At 39.1% G+C, this 27805-nt stretch overlaps 1 protein-coding gene across 1 annotated transcript in view; it reads left to right on the forward strand.

Annotated features, from left to right (window-relative positions):
- The window catches only part of ZNF827 (zinc finger protein 827), an 87950-nt gene that overhangs the window by 14871 nt on the left and 45274 nt on the right, over nucleotides 1-27805 (forward strand). Inside the window, exons 5-6 of the mRNA XM_075150482.1 lie at nucleotides 7077-7560; nucleotides 19298-19531. Of these exons, the coding sequence (XP_075006583.1) occupies nucleotides 7077-7560; nucleotides 19298-19531 (718 nt within the window). The remainder of the gene's footprint in view (nucleotides 1-7076; nucleotides 7561-19297; nucleotides 19532-27805) is intronic.

A 27805-nucleotide genomic window follows, 5' to 3' on the forward strand; every position in this document is an offset into this window, starting at 1 on the left:
CCATGTTGATGAAGCGTTCTTCCAGTAAGGGCATTTTGCCAGGACTAACTCACAACTGGAGGCAAGGAAGTGAAAGGCAAAAAGGGAAGCAGAAGGAAAGTTTCCACACAGACACACAACGAACAAGGGAGGCTGAGTAGACTACCTTTTAAGGCGTCTGTAGTGCTATCTATAATTGTTATATGGCATTTAGATTCCACAGTGATAGGCACCTTAGAAAAATCCTAAAATAGACACAGTACAGAATTGTATTAGTCTGTTTTGGAGACAAATTATAGTACATGCATAACCACAAGTTTTGGTCCTTATTCCCGGGACTTGATTCTAGTATCATAGCGTTGATTTCCAGGGGTGCTAAGAATACTGAAAATGAAGCTGGACAAAATGAATAGGTAACTGAGAGAGGTGTCTTGTCCAAGCAGGCAGCAAGGGTTATGCTTAAGTCCTTCCCTCTGTTTATCTAAAGATATATTCAGTTGGAATATGTTGTTTTCTTCTTGAGAGAGAGAGAAACTTACGTACTACTTCTGCAGAAAGCCATGGAAAGGGGTAGTGTAATTCAGCAAGATGTATTCAGGCTTTTCTGTTTTTCCTGGTAGGGAAGTAGGGATTAAATTTACCTCAGAGCCATACCACAAGCATCAGTCAGATTTTGGCCAATTGGTGTCTTTGGATCATGCACATACCTTCCTCAGCAATTGGTGGATGGATAGGCTGTGAGATCATACAGATATGTTCCAAGAAAGCAACAGGGTATTAGCCTGAGCACTTGGTAGGGGGAATGAGGAAGAGGAGCATATGGCCAAAAATAATATCTATAAATGTTCCTTGTGCTGCTATATAGACATAAGGCAGAAATGGGTGAGCCAGCTCTTTTAGCAGTGGAAAAGAAGGTTGGCATTGTGAACACGTGCTGAAGCATGATGGTATGACAGAAAATGAGGAAAAGGAAGATTAAGCTTAACAGAAAAGTTAGATGCAATGGCAGGCAGGTCATGTGATGCTCAACCACGGGTTCTTCCTGCTCCTGTTGCCTACGAAAAGGGACCATGTAGTGAGATCTCGCATTAATATTCCTGTGTAATATGAAGAGGGTTATAATCAGCCTCCTGATTAGGGAGAGGCTATTAATTACATGATAGTGGGAGGAGCTCACTAGCCCTTAGTGATTTGCTTTTCCCTCTTTCTTCCTCAGCTAGGGTCAGACAACTGAATAAACATTCCTAATCCATTTTGGTGAAGTATAGGACAGGTTATTTTAAAGCATCCTCACCATATTGGGAGAAGGAGGTTGACTGGGTTTTATGGGAGGGTTTTTTGTTTAGTTTGGTTTAAGCTAACCTTAAAGAGTCCTGGGAGGCACCTGTGATTCCATTACCTCCACTCAGCTGAGGGGAAGTAATGCAAATTTGCAGAGCTTTTCAACAAGTGAAATCTGTGCCCTGAGTCTCAGACAGGTACCATAAGCAACTTCAAATATCTGCCTTTTAATCTTGTCACTTTTTGCATATGAGACAAGGATAAGACAGGAAGTGCATTGATACCTTAAATCTTAAAGGAAAAAAGAAAAAAAACAATATTTTTTTTGGATCACCTGGTCCAGTGCATAGAGGTTTTTTTTTTTTTCCTTTGCTTTCAAGCAAAGCAAGGAAATAGTTTCAAAAAGAAAATACTATATAAATAATGTATGTGTCCTGAGGGGAAGGATCACATCAAAACTAGCACCGTGGCACTAAACTTTTGAAAATGCAATATTTTAAAAATGAGGGAACTTGTCAGAAAAGAGCATGAAATGAAAAAGCAGAGGGCACATGATAGATGCAAAATGGAGAGCACTCAAATGCAGCTGCAGAAGGCGGCATTTTACTAAAAGATTTTAAAAAAACAAAAAAAACCCAAACAGAAAAAATCAGTGGGTAGGCAGGAATGGCTAAATAGCCAGGTTGTAGTAGTTGTTAATTGAGGTAGTTGCTTAAACAGATGCCCCTCATGGAAATATTAATCCACTTAAAAGTTGGTGAGAAAAATAAAACTTATATTAGGCAAAGAAAAAAGTGATAATTAGGTCACAAAAGGTAAGTAGAGTGAGTAGCCAGAAGCAGATATAGCAGTGAATGGATTCAGCACCCCAACCCCCTTATGTCCTGATTTTGCTTAGGGATGAAAATTCTCAGAAAAAACATTTTCTCTTATTCTGAGTGTTTAAAAAATAATAACCGAAAAACCCTGTTAAGTCCCACAAAAGAAAAATGAATGCCAATACTTCCCTTCCTGTGCCTCATAACTAGAAGCATTACCCCAACTTTAAGAAAGGGGAAAAGAAAAGACCTAACTCACCAGTACTACAAAATTTCAGGACGTGCCTGTGTCACTGTTTCCCTCATCCCTACTCCCTATTGTACCCTCTTAGGTGGGATCGCGTGTATTTGTAACTATGGTACATCTGTACGGGCCAGTGTGTACTTCCCATGATTTCAATTGGCTGGTAAATCAGCAGGGATGTTGCTTTTAAGTATGAAAAGATGATTTAAGAAGCTGCTTACAATACCAGAAATGTTAGTATGTCAACAAAAAATGTAACGGAAAAAAATACAATGATACGAATGATGTGATATGATAGGGACATGTGGTTTCTGTAAAAGAAAATCATGTGTTCTTCTACTAAGATGTTTTGAGCATGTCAGGAAAATCATGGACTTAAGAATCAGTTGAAATTTATTTGGTCTTTAAAAAAGCCTTTGGCAAAGCTTCTCACTGAGAAGCTGCCAAATAAATTAAGCTATGTGATGTAGTATGGCAAATTAGAAATTCACCAAGAGACAGTAAAACAAAGGGTAGGAAGGAATTAGCAATTTTAAGCATGACAAAAGGCTAACAGAGGGGTGTTCCATTACTAAGAGTGGAATTGTGCATATTTTAGCAAATGTGATCTGCACAAAATGATGACTGTGGGTAAGAGAATTGTAGATGATACAACCTTATGTGCATGAATCAAGATTAGAAAAGGCAAAGCTTGAAAGGGAATAAAAAGAGGCTGGCTGACAGATAAACAAGGGGGCAAATGAAGTTATTGTTGACAAATACAAGGTACTGCACCTTGGAAACAAGAGTCTAATCATGCACCTGGCTGTCTGACATAATGAACTGTAACTACTCAGGGAAAATACCTAAGTATCATTGTAGACAGTTCAATGAAAACCTTTTCTTGGCATGGGCAGCAGTGGTTAAAAAATACATTAGATATTTGAATGTCTGTAGAATAAAACAGAAATAACACTGAAATATATTACAATGCTATTATTAACATATGGTATGCTGCCATTTACGATATTCACTTCTGGACACTGTATCAAAAAGATGTATCAGAAATAGAAGGGATTTTAAAAGCTGTCTATGAAAATGATTAGTGGGATGGCAAGAACTCCCTCTGAACAAGGAAGGTGGAAAGAATGGGACTGTATATAGTCTATAGGTATAGAAAGAAGTTGTGATCAAAATAATGCATGTGATAGAGAAGATAAATTGAATGGCTTCTTTTTTTCCTTCTTGTGATATGAGAATGAGGAGGCAGCAAGAGAAACTGAAAGAAACAAACAAAAAAATTTTGACCGATAGATAATTTGTACCCAAGTCCTCAAACTAAGCCTAAAGTTTGTAAGCAGTGTATCATTCTGTTGAAAATTATTGCGTATGTCCTATCAAGCACACACTGAAAAAACTGTAGAACCACGAAATAGTGTTTGAGACTGGGAAGACTGTAGGGTTAAAATAAAGATGATACAAGTACTTTGCACCGTCAAGGAGCATATCCACCATTAAATGAAATAAACTCAGAAGGTAGAAGTCCTTAAATGTTTCTGACATAAGTCAAACAGTAGTTTTATGGAATTTTGAAAGAACCAATCTCTGTGAGCAGGTTGTGCACTGTGGTTTGTTGCAGTGTAATTCAGAGAGATCCAAATCTGGCAGCAGTTGGGCTCAGAGTGGGGCTTTGGAGAAAACCTGTCAGCTGCCCTCTTGTCTCCTCCTGCCTGTGGTTCTTGCAGCCACAGCCTAGTTGAGTCTAAAGAGAACATCTGATGGTTTGGGTAGCATTAGGACAGTGTACGAGTCATTCCCTGTCTCATGAGGGGAGAAGGCAGCTTTTTGGACTGTAACACTGCATGACCTGGGTCTCCCCTGTGGCTTTCTGTGTAGCTCTACAGAGTTTCTTGTTTCTTATTCTTCAGCAAATAGTTGCTGCCTTGATTTTTCCTTCCAAATAGCATAGAATGGCAATTCTTGGCTTTTTTAGCTGCTGTCGAATGAGAAAATAAGAGATAGTTTTTCTTTTATAGGGACTTTAATTCTTAGCTTCTATTTCTAATAGCATTCAAATTTTAAAATAAATATTATTATTTATTTTTGAGAATTAAAAAAGAAAATAGTGTCTTATGGTGGGACTGGATGCAGGACATTGGGAGCTAAATATTGGGCTTGATGTTGTTTCATATGGGTCTTTTTTGTAGATCTAAAATTCTTCCTTTCAAAATTCTAAATATCTGGGTTTGAATTCTGTCATTCCTTGGCTGCAAGTTATAAATGTACTTTATTTTATGAGAAATCCATTGGTGATGCTGCTTTTGTCTTTGGGCAGGAGAAAAATCCAAATCAGAAGAATCAGTCCCCCCTATTCTCATCCATTCTCAAAAGATATTGCAGGGGTGGCATGCCATGCTCCTGGGAAGAGAAGGTGGGCTCCCACACACTTTGCCACCCGACTGCAGCAGTGGCAGCCTTCAGAAGGCATCGTATTGATGATTGTGATAAGGGGCCTCTAGAAGAAGTGGTTAAATATGTAGGCAGGGAAATGTTGATTGAAGGGGATCCTGGAGAGAAACCCTGGCACACAGCATCTCAGTGGGTGTAAGATAAAGTTGCCATGGTGAGAGTGCTTGCTACCATTAGTACATCTCGGTGCTCTCCATGAAGAAGAGTGCTTACATACTGCTGTGCTCACAGACCGTCCTGTTTCCAGTAGTGTGGACAGGCAATCTGGTTAGCATTTCTGTTGTAACCTGTTAATATTTAGAATTTATTGTGCTGCCATTCTTCTGCAAGGTAGTTGCTTTAAAACTGTCTTAGGTTAGCATTAGCTTCTAATTTTTTTTGTTGTTAGGTGCAATTTTAAGATTCCAGAATTAATTTGTCTGTAAATGTCATGTTTATACGATACTGACAATGTCATTCTGTAAAGCGGCTAGCCAAGAGAAATTCTCTCTTGCTATCTGTTTGTTTAGTACCTAATCTCCGGGGCCCTTGAAGAACTACTGAATGAAAAGTTACACAGCGCTAATAAAATGTGTCTTCACTGAATCAAAAGGGGCTAAAAGAGGGATGTCTCCCAGCTTCACATTTTAGCAGACCTGAATTCAGGTCCTGTGTATGTAGAGCTAGGAATGCTGGATATGAGCTTGTGACTGAATTCCTCTTACTGTATAGAAAATTAATCAGGCCAAATCTACAACCATGGGAAACTCCAACCTGAATTTTGACAGAGCTGTGTTTGGGAAATGCTACTGTTACCCCAAAGCTCTGCAGCGTCTGCACCAGGACTGTGAGGATCTCGATCTCAGCTCTGCAGGAAGCTGGAAAGTGCTGAAAGCCGTAGTTAAAGCTAGGTTTTCCAGGCTCCCTGGTGTAGAGCTGAGCTTTGATTACAGCTGGAGCTCTCAGGGCTTTTGGACTCCCAGGCTACAGCAGTGAGCCTTGGATCCCTGGCACAGCTGGCCGCTTCTGAGCCAAGCCCAGGGAGTGGGGGGTAGAGTGCCACTCTGTAGGGTAGGGGAATCATGCCTCGTTTGCCAAGAGTTCATCAAACCTCTCCATGTTTCAGGTGAAATATTTTGCGTTCAAAAAATTGCCATTTTCCAACAAAAATCTGTCTCACTGAAATGTTTCCAACCAACTCGAGTCACAGGTGAAAACGAATGTGTAGAGCTCAGTCTGGTGCCAGTTTGTCCTGATCACACGTTCATCAATTAGTAAGCAAAAAAAATGTATGTATTTGCCAGTCTTTCTGCAGAGAGTAGCCCAGAGTGCTACTGTCAGGATTTAAAATTCATTTGTGAAGCTATAGGGAAAAAACTTTTCAATATACCTGCCACTATTATGCTGGGCTCAATTATTTCTTCCCTTTCATAAGTAGTGTGTTAAACAAGAAATTGTATAATTGTATGTATATAGTTTATATTAATGAGTGTGTCCGTTCAAATAATATGTAAATCATTACATATGGATGGATGGATGGATAGATAGAGTTCTCTTTAAAAGGTAATGAGGATCGGGCCTGAGGATACTAGGCATTGTAGTCATACTGGAGCATGCAGTCTCTATGAGAAAGAGCCTGCAGTCAAAACATGAGGACAGTAAGACTAACTGTGATCATTAATTGACTGATAGAATAGAATAAAAGGCAAACAGCATCTCTTATATTTGTATTTTACCATAACAGAGCTGTTTATTTTCTGGTAGAATTAGTTTGCGACAAACTATTTCAGTAGTGCCTTGGTATTGCCAGGTGCTGTGTTTTTATTCTAATGATACAGGAATTGGTGATGGACGTTGCTATGCAGGTTGGTATTTTGCTGGGTTGCTCTGAACAATTGTTATTTATGAGGTTGCACAGAATGATCATGCTTAGCAGAACATGTAATAGGGGTTTGTTTTTTAATCAAGAAAGCTACTAGTTATAGCTTGGAAGTCTTTCTATGCACTGACAGGTCGTCAGGATCCAGTTATAAGGACTGTTTGAACCAAAGCAGACTTCATCATTTCCATGCCGCAGAAACAGATATTCCTGATTTTTATTTTTTTTTTAGTTGAGTCTGATGTTTATGTTCTTTGACTTATGTGTGAAAGAATCCTACTGTTCTTAGTGCCTGACCTTTTTCCAAGTGCTCAGAATGAAGAGTTCACACGTTAGTTAACTTTTCTGTTTTTTTTAAACGATGTGAGAAGTGTAGAGTTGAGATTTCTATAACGCTAGTAAACTGATTTGCATAATACATGCTTTTATCTTTCACCTCTTGAACCAGGTTCATCAGCACCAAGACAGGGGTGAGACTTTTCAATGCCAGCTATGCCCTTTTACCTCCTCCCGCCACTTCAGCCTGAAACTCCATATGCGTTGCCATCAACATTTCCTCAGGACAGAATCCAAAGTGAAAGAGGAAGTACCAGAAACTGAGGTGAAGGGGTCACCACAGCTAAATAGTGACTCCTGTCCGGGACCACAGAGGGAAGGAGGTGGACCTGACCTTCCAGGATCAGCATCTGTATCTAAAACACCTGATGTGGCTGGGCAGCCTAGTGGAGGTATTCCACCTTTACTAGTGAAAGAAGAGCCCAAAGATGACAATGGCATCTCAGCTGCACCTTTTGCTCTTAGCACTGTTGACAGAGCCCCCAACAACACAAAGCTGAAAGACTCCTCTGACTTTGTGGCCAATACAGCATCAGCACTATTCAGCCAAGACATCTCTGTCAAGATGGCATCAGATTTTCTTATGAAGCTGTCAGGTAATTGAGCAGCAAGCGGCAGCATCAGCTGCTCCTTTATGGGCTAAGAAACACTTTGTCTTGGGTTTGCTAAGTCATGGAATTGCAGGGAGAAAAACATTGCAACTTCTTAACTTATAATTTCTTGTTTCTTTTGATAAGGAGAGGTGCATGATGGAGGGAAGAGGGGAAAAGGTGAGAGAAGAAGGGGGTTTTGCTGTTTAATTGCTGGGATTGGGAGTAAGAACTTTTTATCCAGGATTTCATGTTCATTGACAATTACCTTGGCAAATCTCATTTGGTGTGTTTTTCAGGCATGCTGAATACATGTAGTTCTGGTTTGAAATCACTGAGGATCACAAGTGCCTAGCGTGTTAGAAAATTCAGCTCTTAAGTTCTCTGCCTTTACCCATCTGTTAAATAGGACCAATAAAGTATTTCAGAGTAGTATTTGAGGTCTAACTAGTAAATACGTGTGAAGTATGAATGTTACTGCATTTCTTGATTATTAACACTTAAGAAAAGGTAGTCCTAGAGATTCATGAACAGCTGTTAAATTTTTTTACTATTTTAATTGGAATCCATATCTAATGCAAAGCTTGTGTTTATTGTGTTTTCTTTCACTGTCAGATTATTGCTGTAAGAATGATATTCATATGTGAGACTCTGAAGTGGAAGATGTGTTTAGGGTGAATCTATTATATTTTATGTGCTCTTTTATTGATTTGACTGAACACTTCAGAATTGTGGACATGCTGGGGGGATGTTCTACACTAAATCTTTTCAATTTATTTTTTAAAGAGAAAGAAGTTAGGAAAAATGTCACTAAAGAAACTTCTGTTTCACAAGGAGATGGCAGTCCCTATGGCAAGTTTTAGACTTTGGAGATAGAAGATACCCTTTTCAATAGAGAATAATTGGTCACCTTTTTCCTTTAAATGGAATGTAAGTTGCATTTTAGCAAATTTTATTGTCAAGTAGACTAAGGAATTAGTTCTGTCCTAATGCCATTGCCTTGGTGAAACTGCAGCCATTTATTTTGGAAAGGCTTGCTGTCCTCATCTGCCCAGACCTTTATACCTCTGGGATCACAATTCTGTGGGGAATCAAGTAGAATGGGTAAACACAAGAAATCAAGCCTGAGGCTTCATGGAGCCAATCAGGAAAATGGAAAACAGCTGAGGACAAACAGGAGGTGAAATGGCCTGGCATAAATGGTTTGCTGTGTGGGTTGGAAGAAGCCACAAAACCTCCCCTTTAAAAAAAAGAAAAAAAAATCTGTTGATATGATTTATTATTATGACCAACAAAAAATGAGCGAGGATGAGTCTGTTTTGGTTTGCTTGTACATTTTTTTAATTGAGTTTCAAATTTGGACTTTATATGAAATCCGTTTTTTATGTTGTCTGACAGCTGTCCCATATATGTTGTCATTCTGATGTCTATCTTAAATTTGGGTTGCTGTGCACTAAGTGGCTCTACACATCAACTGTACTGAGATGGTAGTGCTCATGATGGCTGCACGTAGCAAGAATGAGAGCAGAAAGCAAGAGAGGGAAGAAAGCCTGAAAGCTGAGAAAGCATACAACATTTTGATGTGTTGTTTTTCATGTAGCAGTTGATGGGGAGTGTTTACAGTTTGGCAGACGGTCATGTTTTCAATGTCTGATCTATTGGCATCAGAAAAAGGATACAAATGTACATTATTCATGCAAAAGGCCTATGCAGTTATTTTATGGTGACTTACTAAAGGTCTTGAAACCTGACTTGTATGCACTGTTACCTAGCAACATGTTATAAAGTCACTGGGGGAGTGAGATGTATCTGTAATTTTGTATGTGTGCATATTTGGATGAAAATGTACTGCCAGTCACCAAGTTTACACAGGAAGAGCAGTGTTAAAAAGAAAGGAATTTCTTTTCTGCTGAGATTTATATTGTGTTATATACATTTAGCTCATGCTTTCCTCCATACAGTGTGCATAAATTTAGAGTAGAAGTAGAAGTAATTCTCTTTATCAAGTTGGCTAAGTATTAGCTGCATTTTTTTGACTGCTTGCTGTGCTGAACCAAGTTCCTTTGAGTGATTTCTTTATTACGACACTCTCTTGTTAGGCCCATCAGAACTTCAATTATTGGCCCTACCTTTTCAATGATATAAATCTTTTGACATCTCAAATTGTATATGCCAATTGTAACAGCCAACACAGATTTGTCGAGACCAAATTATGTCAAAACAATCTAATTTTCTTCTCTGATGGGCCTTGTGGCTAGGAAAGAAGCAGTAGATAGATATATAGACTTTTAGAATTTGGCATTTATTCTTATTGAATATTGATGGTTTAAATGAACATTTATTTTTGCTTGCCAATGTTTATTGCTCCTCTTCTTCTTGGTTGGTGTCAGTTTGTATGCCTCCAGCTTCATGGGAGACCTCAGGGCCTGTTGGTTTTCATTTCTGTGCAGTTTCAGCCTCTTCGTTTTCCAAGCGTTGACTCGGAGGAGTGCTTGTCTCCCTTCAGACCTAAGAGTTACAGTTTCCAGAAGTTGAACTGGTGCGCCTAGGGTGAAAGACGGTGCAAAATTGGTGTTTATTAACTATTATGAATTTTAAAATTGAATCTTAATAAGCATGTATATAATCTTGACTCTCAGTATTATTTCTGATTGTGCAATGCAGTACCTTTCTAGTCTAGATGAAGTGTGTATCAGACGGTTGGAAAACAGGACATTGAACGTAGTTCACAGTCAAAAGAGAAGAATTGCAGTCAAAAGAGTTCTGTAAAAAATGTGCAACTGTTCAACAAACAGTTGCACAAATACAGAACCAGGAACAACTAGCTAGGTAACAGTTCTGTGGGAAAGGAAGAGGAGTTAACGACGTCATAGTGGTGCTAAAAAGGCAGTCATTGTACTGGGATGTACAGAGAGAAACAACCTCAAAGAAGGGGGAAACAGTCCTGCTCTTCTCAGTCTTGCTGAAGTCCAAGGTTTTGGCACTATAGTTTATGAAGAGTGTGGACAGTTGGAAAGGCTTCAAAGAAGAGCAGCAGAAATGACTGGAGGTTTAGAAAACATGTCCAGTGGGGATGGATAAAAGGAAGTGAGGTTGTGAAGCCTATAGCAAAGACTAAGGAGAGTCATTAGACGTGAGGTTGTGAAGCCTATAGAGGAGACTAAGGAGAGTCATTAATAAGCCTTTAATGCATTAAAAAGTTTGTCACGGGGAGAAGGAAATAATCTGTTGGTGATTCATCGTAATTAGGACAAAAAATAACAGGTTTATATTGCTGTAGGGTTTAGGTTGGCATTAGGAAAATCTTTCCAAAAGTTGAGGTAGTTAAACCTCTATGATAGTTTGGCTGGAGAGATTGTGGCATCTCTGCCACTGGAGAATTTTAAAAATAGGTTAGGTAACTACCTGTCAGATATGGTTGATCACATATAAGGCAGTAGGATGGACTAGCTCTGTGTATCTCAGTCAGTGAACCATAGGACATCAGAAGCAGTTGCAAGAAATTTCAGCTGAACAAAAACAAGCAGCAAGCTGTAGGGAAGCAAAGTGGGGAAAAAAATTCACAGATGTTCGAAGTTAGATCTGATTTTGAGTGGGCCAGAAATGAATTGTGATGACACTGCTCAAAACAGCCTCTGAATTTTTTTCAGAAAGGCTTAGGGGAGCTTTAGATTTAAAGAGGTTGAGAACTATTGGTGTGGGTGACCTTTTGAGATCCCTTCAGCCCTAATTTGGTGCCGTTGCTTTCCAGAAAGGTTTTTTTAGTTACGTGTTTTATGAAATAAGGCATAACACAAATCACCAAATGTAAATCTGAAAATAAGGACAAATCTTGATATTTTTTCCAGATTCCACTCTCTAGGTCCTAGTTTAAGGTAGCAGATGCTTTCAAATTCACAAGAAATTTAAAAGGGTTCTCTGAAATTTTCTTTAAGTTTGGAAAGGGTTGTTATTGTTTGTAAAGACAATTAGCAGATGACTCTTAACATATAAACAGAAGAATATTTAAGCGTGGGCGTGTTTTTACCTTCAAATCTTCCCCCTCTTATTTCAGTAGGACTGCTTGTATGCTTTAAGTTGCCCAAGTACTTTGCTGGATCAGTGCTTGGCCAGAATGTTTTCTTCCCCCAGTCCGTTAATTCCACATTGAAACTTTGTAACTGCATTCATATCTTAATTTGCAGAGTATTTGCTTTTCCTGTTTCAAAGGTTTCAGTGGCAGACGTTATTCAACACATCTCTTTAAATACTTTAAATACTGATGTCCTTCCACCCGCTTGCTTTCTTTCGTAATAAAAAACGGCTTTCACAGTGATTCAAATGACAATGGCCGGTGTACTCCAGTGAAGTTATTACTGTGCCTACGTTATGTGCTGCAGTTACTTTTCATAACATTCGAAAATAAATGAATCCCATCAAAATGAATGGGATTCTTGCACTATTGATCTCCAAGGAATTCTGTGTGGAAACAGTAATTGTAAAGCATACTTCATTGCTGGCCTCTCTCCCCAGCCTCTCTGTGTTCACCAAGTGCATTACTCTAGAAAGGATGTCTCTTCATCTTGTGACGGTGTATATTATCAAGTGTGCCCTGCTTCTGCAGTTCTTTTTATGTTCCCCAAGTTACTCACGTGGAAAAACATTAAAATAGAGAGGAGGAAGGAGAGAGAACATGCTGAGGGTTTGGGGCTGGCCTTGTTAAACAAATGAGAAACTATGTTTTCTCCCAGTTTAAGTCGTATCTGCTGTCACTACCATGTGAGGAGTCAAATCTTTATTTTGGAAAATAATGCCACATGGGATTTTGGTGACTGTCCAAAGTACTTGGATTTTGCATTCGTGTTTTATTAGCTGATTCCATTAATGGAATAATGAAATAGTAAATCATCAGACAGCTACATACAAAATAGTAGATAGGCTAAGTAATCACTTAGATTATTTGTTCTGTTTGGCTCTTGAAAATTACTGCATTCCTTAAAGGTAACATAAGTAATTTGAAATGTTTTAGCATTTGCCATTGACGGTACTGAACTGACTGGCTTGAACTCTTCAAACAGCTATTTTTAATAAAATAAAAGCATGTCTAATTAAATTGTCATAATTGATGTATTTGTGTAGCAAGTTCCAAAGAAAAGACCGTGCTGCCTATATTTAGGATTCATAGTTTATGCCAGAATGTAAAATTTCAATTAGAATATGTAAGCGCACAGGACTGGCAATTATTGAGCCATATCCTTACTTTAAAAATACTGTGAATTCCATAATGCTGCTGTCAGTGTAAATATACCCCTGATGTCATCAAGATCTCTCTTTGAAGTGTCTCTCCAGATTCACATTTTCATAATTTCCATATAGAACTTTAATTTAAAATGAAACTGAAAAAGAGCAATAGCACAGCTAATTAAAACTTGGGCAAATAAAAGCTTGTACTAATGTTTGTCACTGATACATCACCACCCTTATAATCTCTTTTCAGCAATTGCTAGTCTTACATCCACAATTTCCCGACATCCTTAAAATCATACCCATCATGTTTTACACCTTGAAGGAATATGTAGAATTAAGCAAGATAAAACAATGTAGACTCTGTTCTAATTCAGTCATTTAAAATGCAGGATAACAAACTGCTTTTTTGTGTACTCAGCCCAATACAACTTAAAGAAAGACATGAATATGATTCTGGACCAGCTCTGTGCTTACAATTTAGTTTTAATATCTACACAAACTCTTATACTTGGAGTATAAGACTAGACTAGACTGATGGCTCTTTTGCTTCCCTGATTGCACCATTACTCTGGGCAGAAGTCCTAGCTCATGAGCCTTTCTATCACATCTATCCAAAATGGGAACTGAAGACACTGTTGGTTCAATCGCCTCTGATTGTTTGTTTTGGTTTTTGTTTTCTTAAACAAATATAAAGGTCAGTCTGGTGGTGATTCTCTCTTCTGTTTCTATTCCTTTGTAGAAAGAAGAAATTTCCATACTGCAAACAATTCTTTCCTATCAGCAACAAATTTCCCTTTGCTCCTTTTACTCTCCTCCCCCTCTTTTCTCCAGCTTCCACAGAATTTTACCTATTCTGCTGTTATTTTGATTTTTACCCTGAAAGGAGAAGATGGTCTTGACAGATATTACAACCTTGTTTAGCAGGTGGGACTTTGGCTGTATAACAGACATCTTGGGGCGTGGGGGGATGTGTGGTCCTACAGGTGCCTTAGCAATTTGCCTAATTCCTCCATTCCACTTGGACTAGAACATTGTGAAATTTTGAGGGGACAGTAGCAGAACTGGTCATTCTCCAGTGCTGTGTCTCACTTTGCTTGACTACAGTTCCTTAAACGCAAAGCAGCTTTAGAGAAGATCAGGATAGTCAGGTGGCCTTTTCTTAACCTCTGCTTACACATTTTTAACATACTTAAGCAAGATGGTTTGGAAGACCTCGTATTTTAAGTGGTCTCTGGAAGCCCAGAGGTGGCAAATCTTGGCATCATCATACTTCTCATGATTGTCTATTCTGCTGTTCCACTGCTTTGATAAAAAGAAGGGTTTTAATACTGAGTGCCCTTGAGTCATAAGTAGCTTTTTCATTGATAGTTCCCATCTTCTTCCTTGGAGCCTTATAGCTTAGTTTATTTGGCTGAGGGCAGAGTAGAGGGCTTTGAAAATGAGATGTAACTGTGGTAGTACTCCCAGGAGGGTTGGGTAACATGAGGTGCTCTGGGACAGATTAATACTCCACGGCAGAAGGCACTAAAAAGAAATGAGAGACCAGCTAGACTGTCCTGCCAGAAGAACAGTATTTCTCTTTTTGGGCCACTTACAGCGTAGACAGCCTCTATGTTTAATAAATTGAACATAATTTATCAGCCCAGTTGGATTTTAGTCTGGAGATTCTCCAGCAGGTTCCAATTGCATAGATTTTTCTTGCAAAGCAATTAGCTTACCGGTGGCTTCTTTTGCAGTGTTTGTACCCCTTACTCAGTTCTTGAATGTCATCAAATATAAGATGTAGTCTCCATGCAGAATGCCAACAGCTACCTGCTCATTTCAATTGCTAGAACGAGAACAGTAGAAGACTCAAGTCATACCCTTTATTGACCACAGCTGCCTTCAGGACGATGATGCCCAGTGTTGGGGAAATGTGTCTTCCAAATACTGCAGAACTGATCTGTCAAAGGTCCTTAGTTTCTTTTAACCACCACAGCTCACAACTTACTACCTGGAATGGAAGGCTGCCTGTGTCATTCAGATACTCTAGGTCCAGTAGGACCTGGATAAAACACTGTCCTTTCTTCCTCAGGTAAAAGTCATGCCGTGGTTCTCTTGCCATGGTGGCTCTGAGGAGAATCACAAAGGGAGGTTCTCCTGCAAGATCTCAAGGAGACCAGTTCAATTTGCAATGCCTTTTGGAGTGTGTCCTCACTTTCCCCTTTCCCCTCAGCCGTGAGTGGCCTGTTCTCTCTCATCTTTGTAGCTGTAGTCAGGCATCACTTGTAAAATAATGTGATGGTGCAGCGGTGTACTGTGGCATTTTCATCACAGTTGCTTTCGACCCAGACTCTGTAGATGCTTTTTCTTGTGGCCTCTTTTGTGGCAGCATGTTTGTTGTAGATTCTTTTTTCTTTCTCATGTTCTTTGCTCAGACAGATGGAACGGGGACCAACTCCTTGCTGATTGTGACTTGTAACATTAAGCTTGGCTTGAAGTAATCAGCCCATTTTTCCTCTTTCAACTATAAACATTTTGAGCATTTAGAAATCCTCGTAATTGGACTGATGCAGTTAGCAGCTTCTATCAGAGTGTTTCAGATTAGTGGCAGATGCCCAAATTTTCTTGTGGCATTTGGCAGTTTGAGGAAAGTGTTATAACTTTCATCATCTACCTTTGCCAAATGGATCAAATTATTCCAGTTGCCAGGAAGATAAGAATCAGCAGTCTGGAATCTTCTTTGATCCGTTTTTTTCTGGATGTGAAATGGAATGAAACAAATGGAGAATTATCAACCCTGCTTGAGACACTGCTGCCTGTTGGTTGCGTTTGCTGGATGGGTTTTTTTTTTCCTCGCTGTGTATTTCAAAATTAAATTGCTGAGTTTTTTTGATTCAGTCTGCAGGCAACACATCCTTCAGTCTGTTCTCATTGCAATTCAGTATGAATGTAAATTAAATACAAATTAAGTATATGTATGTGTATCTATTTTTGTATGTAGATAGAAGATGTTATTCCTTCTGGGGAGTAATAATTTTGTAGTTCAAATAGACTTTAATAGACTTCAACATTATCTTTTTAATCCTTGTCTAGTTCTAATTTTTAAAATATTCCTCAATCATATGGTTCTTTAAAAACTGGTCTCAGTCAACTTTTATTTCCCTTATTTGCAATGTTTTTTCTTACATGTGTTTATTGTTCTCCCTAATATGACTAGTGGATGCATCATAGTTGCTATTTCCCATGTGTTAGTAATTTTGCCCATAATTGTGGATCTAAGATGGGACCGAGGCAAGAGTGGTGGGGATTTTTGTTGGTTTTGGGGTAATTTGTTTTTTGGTTTTGGGTGGGTTTTTTTCCCTCCTAATTTTAATGTATGGATCTGATAGGCTGGACAACCTCCCCCTTTTTTAAATTGTCCTTCTATTTAGGACATTCCTAAACATGTCCTTCATTTATGTTGGAATCTGCTTTAGTATATTTAAGAAAAAGTAAAAGCCCCATTAATTGAAGCAAAAGCCCCATTAATTGAAGCAGTTGTGTTGAAACCGACCCAATATTGTCTGATTTTACTTGGTTTTGTTTTCTGGGGGCAGAAAAATGAGGTAAATAACTCTTCTATTTTTGTGATTCGTCTACAATTAAAATGTTTGATTTTTGGAAAGTGTGGTCAGTTCAAGGAATGTGCTATCAGTTAATTAAAGAAATAAAACGCTATTTCTTTCCTAATTTATTAATTTTATCTTCTGTCCAAAGCAAAGCAGCTAGAGTAGGCAGAACCAGCAACATAGGTAAGAACAATAGTCTGGGTTTCTTTTCCCCTTCACGTAATACTGCCAAATGCACATCTTCAGGATTCCCTCTGGATTGTGGGACCCTGACCATGTTTTATATTTTTCATAGGTGATGTCTTGTAGACACACAGGGGCAAACTGAGCATACAGATCTCAAGAGCTCCTTTAGATTATGGCTGATGATGTGCTGGTAGATTTGTTGTCAATATAGTTTCAGCATTGTTATCCCAGGTGGCAGCTCAGGAGTGTGAGGGAGCAGTGGCTTATAACAGCATGTACTGTCACAGTAGGAGAGCTAATGTGTGGGGTAGGGAGAGAAAGGGAAAGTGAGATATAGGAAAGGAGGGAAGCCTGATGGATGCCCTGTTCAAGTCATTCTGGGTGTGTCACTGTCATGAAACTATTTAAACTCTGATGTGACCTACTTTGAATTTTTGGTTCTCTGAGCTATTAGAACTTGTCTTCATCTCAGTAGAGTTTGAGAATACCCTGGGATGAAGAGCATAGAGGTACCACTTGACACTTGGCCTTGGATTGGGTCAAACTGGCTGCTAAGTTTTGGCTTGGTGATAAGAAGGTTTAATAAATGCTAATTTCTTCCAAAAATGCCCCCTTTGATCCTCCTTCTTGTGGTAGGGGAATCCATAAGGCATCTGCCATACTATAGCGCCTGACTCTGAAAAAAGTTCATGGTTTAAGGCTGTGATATTATATGAATTCTGCTACAGTGATTCAACTTGTGTATGGATGTTTTTACATTGTTCTTAACCTGGCTTATAATGGACCATGGTGTATGGTTGCAAACTTACACTGATTGATGTATGGGAGTTTAATATCACCTCTGTATTCTAAATGGTAAAAGTTTATGCTGACCAGGTCTATAGTGCTTCCTCTACCTGGTTCATTTTCTGCCCTGGTTCATGGGCAGAAACATAGCTGCCTTCACAGGTTAATGATTGTTCTCAGACGACCTGTTCTCAGGGGTCGTCTTTACCTCTTCACTCAGACTCATGTTTCCTTTATTTTCTGGGACAATTTGAATTAATACCTTCTTGAAATGAATAAATTCAAAAGATTTTTTTCTCCAGGTTCTCTGAAAGTTCAGGCAGAATGCTGTCTATCAGTTGCACTTAGCTCCTGGTGGAGGTATTTTTCGTATCAGTAGCAATTAGAGTGGCATGTTTTAAAAGAGAAGGAATGCAGAAGGTAGTGTGGCATAGAAGGTTTGGGACTTTTTTTTTTTTGGTGACCATTCATCACCCCAGGTCAAACCCCAGAATAGACTGAGCTGGAAAGATGTAGGCCTAGATAAAGAAGATAGATGGGGTTTTTTTTGTAAGTTCCTTTGTAAAGTTAAGATTGGTTTGAGAGCCTTAACCTGTATTTTGATGAATTAAAACATGCTTTAATGTTTCATATTTCTGCTTTTGCTCTTTTTTTTAAGAAGGAAAAAGCAATTCCTAATACTGGTAAAAGTGCTTATAGGTCATATTAAAAGTTACACATATAAGGTAATTTAATTTCTGAAGTAGTGAATAGCACCAATGTGTATGTACATGCTGCTTATGTGTACACTGTTTAATACCACTTGCTTTAATCTTGTTCTTTGGTAATGACTTGCCAGCCAATAAGAAAGGAGAAAAATCAAACAACCCTGGAATGTAAACTGAAAAGATGTAAGTGTTGTGTTACAGGGTAATGTAGTAGCTTTAAAAAATAAAAAAAAAAACCCAAACACAAAGAAAACCACAAAACAACGGACTGTGTGAAAATGAACAAAGCTCAAAGTAGCAAACAGAAGTATCTATTTGCAATAAAGATGGCAATTGTACCCCATATTTTAGGGTTGAGGTTTCTGGGAGATGGTGAGCACTTCACAGTGGGATGCAGGAATTCAGATTCTCTAGGGGTCAGATTTTGGGGGAACTGCTGAGAAGGAGAGTATCTGAGGAAATAAGCCAGTGAGGAGCTGGAGAGTAGGTAAGAAGCAGTGAAATGGAGGAGAAAGTAGACCAAGGACTTAAGCAGGTGAATATTGCCAGATTTTGTTGGGTTGATTTGACCTGTTAGTACCCTGCTCCTTCAGTTGGATATTACCATCCCCGTGCCAGTTCCTCGGCTTTTCCTGTTCATGCAATGGGTTTGTAAAACAAACAGCTCTTTTTTATGTAGAACCTGGAACAGTGCTCTAATAGCATCTTCCAGTGCAGAGCTGTCTTCTGAAAATCCCTCTGTTCTTTTTCTTAACAAACACCAACTTTTAGGACCTAAGAATGTGCTGCTCTTTTGCCTTTTACTCCCCTCTTCAGTCTCCTGTCTTTCTACTCCTTATCTCTTGCCTCTTTTCCTTGCTCTAAGAACTCAATATGTAGTACCCATGGGCTTTGCCAAATTTGCCCTTTTGTGAAATGATGTTTTAAACTTCCGTCAAGCCTATAAAAGACCTACAAACCGATGACCAGGGGAATGCTTTTAGGAGAAATAGGGGCAAAAAAGTAAGAGGAGAAGGATGGTTTCTTGAGCTCTGGAACATGCAGTTTTTGTGTTTCAAAACTGTCCCTTTGTACAAAAGATACAGAAGTTTGTTTACCTCTTGCAGCATCTTTGAGTACTGTTTGACATGCTTGCTGCCAGTACCTGCTCTAGCATTTCTCAGGTTATGGTTTCTTCCTGTTACTAGCTGCTCTGTGATTATATATTACATACCTCACTAAGTCTCACTTCTTTCCTTCTCTTGACAGCTGCAAATCAAAAAGAGCCCTTGACTCCTAAATTTAAAGTGAAAGAGGAACCTAAGGATGAAGAAGGTGCAAGTTCAGCCTTGTCTCAGTCCAGCTATGTGTTCAGCCAGGAATCTGAAGCCTCAGCTCCAAACATCCCTGAGGAGAAACTCAAGCCACAGGAAGCGCAGGCAAATGTGATGAGGCAGGATATGTCGGTCAAGGCAGCATCCGAGCTCCTCATGAAGCTCTCAGGTAGATATTTAATTTAATAATATTCAACGTCTTAACTTTTTTTTTCCATGTATGCTAGCAGGCTTACCTTGCAGAAGGAATGTTTAGCTTTAGTAGCAAATGAAGGAACAATTGAAAAGGTCTGTCTACACAGGTTCATATACATAAGACATCTCAGTTTGGTCTGTCGCCATAGTATCTAATTATCCGTGCTCTGGTTTTCAAATTAATGACTATGGGATAAATCAAAAGAAATGATGCCTTAAAGCTTTTAGGTGTTGTCATTTTTAAAATGTACCAAAACGTGTTAATAACAATTTATTCACGTGTCACTTCATTAACATCATAAGAATGTGTGTCTGTACTGAACTATACCTGATATGGCTTTATAAATGATGACTTTTAAAGCCTTTTATTTTTTCTGACTATATCTTGTGCTTAAAATTGTAAGGTACACTGTTAAAAAAATAATGTAAACTGAGCCAGTTTTCTGCTGTTAGGGAGACCACTTGAACTTGCCTACATTGCCTTAGTGGTACATCCTTCTGCCAGACAAGTAGACAGTATGCATGTGTCTACACATATGTACTGTTACAGCTGGAGGGAGTCAAATAAAAATGTATGTTCCGCTAATTATGCTTTGTTTAACTGTCAGAATCAAGGTTTAACTTTAAGGGAAAGTAAAAGGATTGAATTCTTCCTGCTGGGAACAGGTTAAGAGAATGACGAAAAGGCTTTGAACTTCTAATAGATTTCAATTTTTAGGACTGAGATGTGAAAGTCAGTCTGGGAGGCTGGGTTTCGTACTTCCACACCTAAACTGGATCAGTTAGTTTTTAAGTCTTCTCCAAAACTGGACAAGACTTTTTTTTTTTTTTAAAGTATGCCAAAGTCATGCAAGAGGTGCCAGTGGAAATGCTTACAAGTTTAGTAACTTCTGAGATCCCTGCCAAACCTATCTGAAATTATTTGGCTTGATTGGATACTGTCAACATTGAATTTGAGCTCAAATTTATACCTTTAACTGACTAGAATCTCCCCCATAAATTCTAACATGTAATTAATTCACTCCTGTTCATACTTGCACACTTTAATTTGCAGAAGAATTTGAATCATTGATTTACAAGCCTTCCATGTTGATGATGCAAAAAGTGCTTCCCAGGTACAAAAGTTGATCAGAGCAGAAGTTTCCAATTTTTCACAGACTCCCAAATACTAAACATTTGGTTATTGATATAGTGCACTGTTGCTGCTGGTAACTGGTTCGAGTATGGTGTTCTGGTAACAGAACTTTACAGTCTAATGAATGTTAACGTGTGACTTTATTTTTCTTGGTGCATATAAATTTATGTTACTATTTTCATAAAGAAAGAGCTCAATAACTTAATGATTTCTCAAGTACTTCAGAGACATTAGGGCTCTTGATTGTGAATCTTGAATTCAGCACTAGCGGGCTATGTTTAAATAGTTTTATTACAGACTATTATATTAGAATATTTGTGCCTTAAATATCTGTTTATATGATATGGCATGTATAAAATCTTGGTCAAATCTTCAGTCACTTCTGTTGGGAACTCCCAGTCTTTAAAGGTTGTAGTAAGAAATACACTAGTTTAACATTTCTCTTATGATCTCTTAGTGATTGAGCAGTTTTTGCTGATAGTGGTCTTTTTGATTAATCTATAGATTAGAAGGTAAAGAATTACTCTAGGATTTACTCAGTTGGTATTGCTGCAGTTGGTATTCCTGAATCAGCCAGTGGGTGGGGTTATACCAAGTTTATCACATACACTGCTTTCAACTTGTACTTTTCTGAATTACCATTTAAGGCAGAAACTATAAAGGAGGAAAATACTAAGACAGAGTTTAATGTAGGGCAAATATAAGAGGAATATCTAAGATCAATAGCCTCTTTAGTGTTTTTTTAATGTTTACTTGGTCTGGTAGAATACTCCGAGATCACTATTGACTTCCCAGCTTATCTTAAGCAATTCTGCACTCTGTTTTTGGTGATTTAGAACTTAAACAATTGAGCCACTTCTTCAGAATAAAGTGAAAACAAGAACAAGCTTCCTCCTCTTTCCTGGTACTGGAAGGAGCAAAAAAAAAAAAATTGGAAAGGAATAAGTATCTTTGGGTGTTCTACTGTCTGTGGGAAATCTTCAGTCAAGTGCCTTTATTAGATTTGATATATTATATAATTGGGTTTAAGTCAGGTCCTTCCGGGCTGTATATATTCTTGGTAAAGACTGAATGGATTACATCCTTGCTTTGTTATTTTCACTTTCTTCTGTGTAACACTAATTACCAAAACCTGCACTGCATAGAAATTCAGCAAGGGATTTCTGACATAATAGTATTTTGCTTTCTGCATTCCTGACGTACACGCTTCTGTTGTCCCCTGGGCAATAATATTGCCGATTGTTGCAGCCTCATGGGAGCCTCTTGGGATTTAGCCATAGACCTTGCTGTCTCCTTTCATGTGAAGGATACACTGGTTTATAGTTTTCACTGGGAAGTCTCTTTTCCCCAACAGAGATGTGTGTTGCTAGCTCTTAGCTGAGCTTGTACAGTGTAGTGGAAGGCCTTTCCAGCTCTGGAGCCTGGTACGTACTGTAAGGGAGACTTACTACAAATCACCAGCCCCTATGATGGAGGGACTTGTCAGCCACTCAGCAACTACTCTAAAGCTAGGAGAAGTTAGAAGAATAAACATATTTTACTGTAGTAGAACATTAACAGAACATTTACTAGTTGTCATTGTAGAGGTAGATGTATAGAAACAAGAGAAAATCACACGCAGCCGTCTATTTTAGTTCTACTACACGACACGCTCTCTTTTCTCATTAAGCTAAAAAGCTGTCAGGACACTTGCATGCTTCTAGCAGCACACAAGCAGTGTTTAACATAGGCCTTTACCCTGCATATTTCTTTGGTGGAGTTGGATCTTATCTGGAGATGCTATGCCCTTTTCTACCATTTTTTTCTCCGCTGTGTTCCACTTGGATTCGGATCTACCTCACAGTTCACAATCTTGATACCTAGTCACTTGATATCTCGTCGCACTTCTTCCAAAGGATTATTCAAGCTAAGAAGGCTAATGTCTCTGGGCATGTCTAGGCAGCATCCATTTCCATCCAGATAGCCAAAATAAAACTTCCCAGCAATTGATCTGCTATTTAAAAATAAATTAAATGCCCATTTGAAAGAAATGGTCTTTGGAGGTTAACAGGCAAAGTTCGAGCCTCAGTGCAGACTTTCAACCTACATTTTACAGAAGAACATAAAATTGACTACCCTGATTTATACGAATAGACAAATGTGAGCTGTGAATTCTGTCCATTACTAAGTCTTGACTGAGAGTAGATCCAATGGTAAATAAACAGATTTGAGGAGATAGTGGAGTGGGGCAAACCACTCTCATCTCTGTTTGGAAGGGTGCCATCCCTGCAAGATTTGAAATTCCTATTAAATGTTGCACAAAATCACTTACAAGAAATGGAAGTAATGTATTTCAAATACACCTGAACCAGTTTTCTACATTCTTAGCAGTTCTTTTTCATGGAAAAGCTAATTTATCTCTCAAAATGTTTAATTAAGTGGTGCACCCAGTGATCCCTGGTCAGTTTTATACACCCAGTCTTGTAAATTGAAAGGTAGGTTTCAGAGGAGACTGAAATTTAAAATAAATATTTGCATTTACATGCTAATGTTTGAGTCTAAAAACTCATTTTCTGTTGAAATAGTCATGTTGCTAATATGTTTTGGGCATGTATTATCTTTCAGAAGCATACAGTGTTTTGCCTCCTTGTCCACAAATGAATGCATAGCTGGAGGTGTATAAAATCTATTCCAGGTACTAGTATTTTATAAGTAATATTTTACCCTGGTGCCTTGAACTATGACGTTAGTATGTCCTCATCTTTCCTAGAAATGTCGTCTGAATCACATTTGCCTTTATTTCAGCTATATCTTATTTGTGAAATGTAGTTGTTTTGCTTTTCAGTAGTAACTCAGGTTGTTTTCCTCTGGTTTTTTTCCAGTGGATCAATTTCCCATGTATTGCACGTATCCTTGTTATCACTAGCAAATGCATGACCTTTGTACTATTCAGTTCCTTTGGATTTTTTGTACTTCGACCCCCGGGTCACACAGTGCTTCTTGTAATACACCAATTCCCCAGTACTAACAATGTGTCATAATTTTGGGTTATCAGCACATGCAATTAGTGCATACTTACTTTTTGTGCCAAGGTCATGAAGTAAAATATTGCATACAATTGATTCCAAAAGCATTCTTGATCAACTCCATTTGTTATCACCTAATTATATGACAATTGCTCTTTCAGCACTACTGGTTATTGCAGGGGTTTGGTGGGCCTTTTTCCTTTTTTGATTAAGTCTTTATCCACTTGAAAATGTTTATGCTAATTTCCTATTTCGTGCCTTGTAGTTGATTTTCTTGACACTATGTCTTACATTTAACTGAAACCACATGGATTAGAACTTCTATTTAAAAAGAGGAAGAAAAAGAAAAAAGAATGATAGTACAATTCTAGCATAAGATGAAGGCCAAAACTCTTCAATGCTACTCCCATTCCAAAAATGGCACGTTGTATAGAAAAAGATACAGGTTTCTAGATAGCTAGATTTATTATTGCAATGTGTCGGGTTCCAGATTTTTTTTTCAAGATTTTGAGACTCTCCTGCCAATGCTGTACTACATGAAGTTCGTATCAGGCTATGGTATATTCATTCAGTTTAATATGCGTTTCCGTGACATCTGCATATTAACAATAATCCCAAAAGAACTCAACTAGTAATGGATTCTTACCTATTGATGGGGTTTGCTATGTTTCATGACAACATTAATGTCTTAACGCAAAAGCAGAAAAAGTGTGAAAAAATACTGCCCATTCACAGGAGAAGTATAGGGTGGGAAGTACGGAAGTCTGCAAAGTCTAAGGTTTCTTTCCCCTATAGATCTTAAAAAAAACCCACAAAACAACAAAAATCACAGGAAAACAAGTACCCTGGAACAGAGCCTAGCTTTTAGTTCATTAGTTGCTATGCTATGCCTTTAAGTCATTGCAATTCATCATCTTCCTTTTTTCCATGTCAGGGTAATCTTGACATTTAAAAAAAAATCATGTTAATTTAAAAGATTAGATAATTTGGAATAATAAGAAATCATAATGTCTGTGGTTTAAATGTGCTTCTTTTGGTTTTCTGGATTTTATTTTATTTTACTTTATTTTATTTTATTTTTTAGGAATTGTCACTAAAGAGTTTAAACAAACCCTCCGATCCTTCGCTTTACTGCTATTCCTTGATGGTGTTCAGCCAGGTGGGAGTAGCCACAAAGCTATGGAAAGTGGGCATGTCACTTTTTTCCAAAGTGTCAGGGGATTATGGTTGCACAGTATTTGCAGAAGGGCCTCTTGCAGTCCCCCTTGCCTTTGGAGAGTCAGCTTGTAAAGACAGGAGAACTGGAGGCAGGCTCTCTGCAAAGGTACAGCTTGCTGCAGAAATGCTAGACTAGAATTTTCTTGAACTGGGAGACTTGCATAGATTGGAGTATGTTGTAAAATAACAATTCACTGCACATGTAGACTTTTTATCAAATTCCTCTTGATCTATGTTTTGAGGGGTTGGCTCTATTCTACAAGTAGGGTCTTTCAGGTAAGCACCATAATCCTACCATTTAAATGGAAGGAGCAGCAGATGCATATCACAACTCAAATTAGTCTATTGCTTTAATTTGCTCCTTTTTTTTGTTGGCTGGCATTTTTGTAAAACTAAGCCTGTACCTGCAAAATTCTATAAGATGGGAGTTCAGAGGTTCCACTTTAACAAATATGAGCCATTTTATGATTTTTTTTTTTTAATGCAGGATCCTGTTACATTGACATTGTTTTATATAAAACAGCAGTTTGAAAAAAGTACTAGCAAAATAAAGCATCAAGCACAGCGCCCTAGGGAATGTCAGATGTTACTTCTTGTGTCTCTGTAGCAGAACCTTCAGGGCTCACCAACTGTTCCCTATCTCTGAGGTTTTATTTAAGCTGTTTTAGGGCATGTTTATTTCTAGCAAATCAGAACAATTAGCATAACAAAATGCCTGATTCTCCATACTGAAAGCTTTTGAAGTTGGTACAAGTTGACCCACTAGTTACCCCTGTCTGTTTGATTGTGAAAACTAGTACATGAGTCCAATTTATGAGACATATGGGAAAGGCTTTCTTTTCTAAGTTGATTCATAAAGTTGATTTGTAAAGCTGATGGGCATTTGAGCAAATATGAGCAACTTAGAATTTTAGTTTCAGGATGAAGTTTTAAATAAAATGATGGGAAGAAGCATGAATGATTTAAAAAGTATTCATTTGATTTCAGCAATGGAAAGTCATTGGACAGCTATTGTATCAGCAAAAGCAATATTTACTGCATGACTTGTGTTTTTTATTAAAACTGTGCACTTGATTTTGACTTTCATCTCAAATAAAGTGAAAGGCACACTGTGCTGCATTAGAAAAGCATGTTCAGTGTGTCTCCTCTAGAGCAGGCAAGTGCTGCATAGAATCATAGAATCACAGAATAGTTTGTATTGGAAGGGACCTTTAAAGGTCATCTAGTCCAACCCCCCCTGCAATGAGAAGGGACATCTTCAACTAGATCAGGTTGCTCAGAGCCCCGTCCAACCTGACCTTGAATGTTTCCAGGGATGGGGCATCCACCACCTCTCTGGGCAACCTGTTCCCGCGTTTCACCACCCTCATTGTAAAAAATGTCTTCCTTATACCTAGTCTAAATCTACCCTCTTTTAATTTAAAACCATTCTCCCTTGGCCTGTCGCAACAGGCCTGCTCAAAAGTTTGTCCCCATCTTTCTTATAAGCCCCCTTTAAGTATTGAAAGGCTGCAATGAGGTCTTCCTGGAGCCTTCTCTTCTCGAGGTTAACAACCCCAACTCTCTCAGCCTTTCTTCATAGGAGAGGCATTTCATCCCCCTGATCGTTTTTGTGGCCCTCCTCTGGACCTGCTCCAAGAGGTCCATGTCTTTCCTGTGCTGAGGACTCCAGAGCTGGACGCAGGACTCCAGGTAGGGTCTCACCAGAGCAGAGTAGAGGGGCAGAATCACCTCCCTCGACCTGCTGGCCACGCTGCTTTTGATGCAGCCCAGGATACGGTTGGCCTTCTGGGCTGTGAGTGCACATTGTCGGCTCATGTCCAGCTTTTTGTCCACCAGTACCCCCAAGTCCTTCTTGGCAGGGCTGCTCTCAATCCCTTCATCCCCCAGCCTGTATTGATACTAGGGGTTGCCCCGACCCAGGTGCAGGACCTTGCACTTGGTCTTGTTGAACCTCCTGAGGTTCACATGGGCCCACTTCTTGAGCTTGTCCAGGTCCCTCTGGATGGCATCCTGTCCCTCAGCCACGTCAACCACACCACTGAGCCTGATGTCACCTGCAAACTTGCTGAGGGTGCACTCGATCCCACTGTCTGTGTCATTGATGAAGACATTAAACAGTGCTGGTCCCAATATGGACCCCTGTGGGACACCACTTGTCACCAATCTCCATCTGGACATTGATCCGCTGACCACTACCCTCTGGATGCGACCATCCAACCAATTCCTCATCCACCAAACAGTCCACCCATCAAATCCATATCTCGCCCATTTAGAGAGAAGGATGTTGTAGGGGACCATGTCAAAGGCCTTACAGAAGTCCAGATAGACAACATCCATAGCTCTTCCCTTGTCCACTGATGTAGTCACTCCATCATAGAGGGCCACTAGGTTGGTCAGGCAGGACTTGCCCTTGGTGAAGCCATGCTGGCTGTCTCAAATCCCCTCCCTCTCCTCCATGGAGAGCATGGCTTCCAGGAGGATAAGTTCCATGATCTTGCCAGGCACAGAGGTGAAGCTCACAGGTCTGTAGTTCCCAGGGTCCTCCTTTCTAGCCTTTTTAAAAATGGGTGCAATGTTTCATTTTTTCCAGTCACCAGGGACTTCACCTGACTGCCATGATTTTTCAAATATCATGGAGAGTGACTTGGCAACTACAGCAGCCAGTTCCCTCAGGACTCTGGGATGTATCTCATCAGGTCCCATAGACTTATATATGTTCAGATTCCTCACGTGGTCATTAACATGATCTTCTCGTGTAGTGGGAGGGACTTTTCTCCCCCAGTCTCTGTCTTGCGGTCCATCCACTTGAGAGGTGTGGGAAGAGAGGTTGGCAGTGAAGACTGAGGCAAAAACGTTGTTGAGTACCTCAGCCTTCTCCTCCTCCATT

This window comes from Calonectris borealis, chromosome 4 (genome assembly GCF_964195595.1).
Source record: "Calonectris borealis chromosome 4, bCalBor7.hap1.2, whole genome shotgun sequence".
In the NCBI taxonomy this organism is placed as follows: Eukaryota; Metazoa; Chordata; class Aves; order Procellariiformes; family Procellariidae; genus Calonectris; species Calonectris borealis.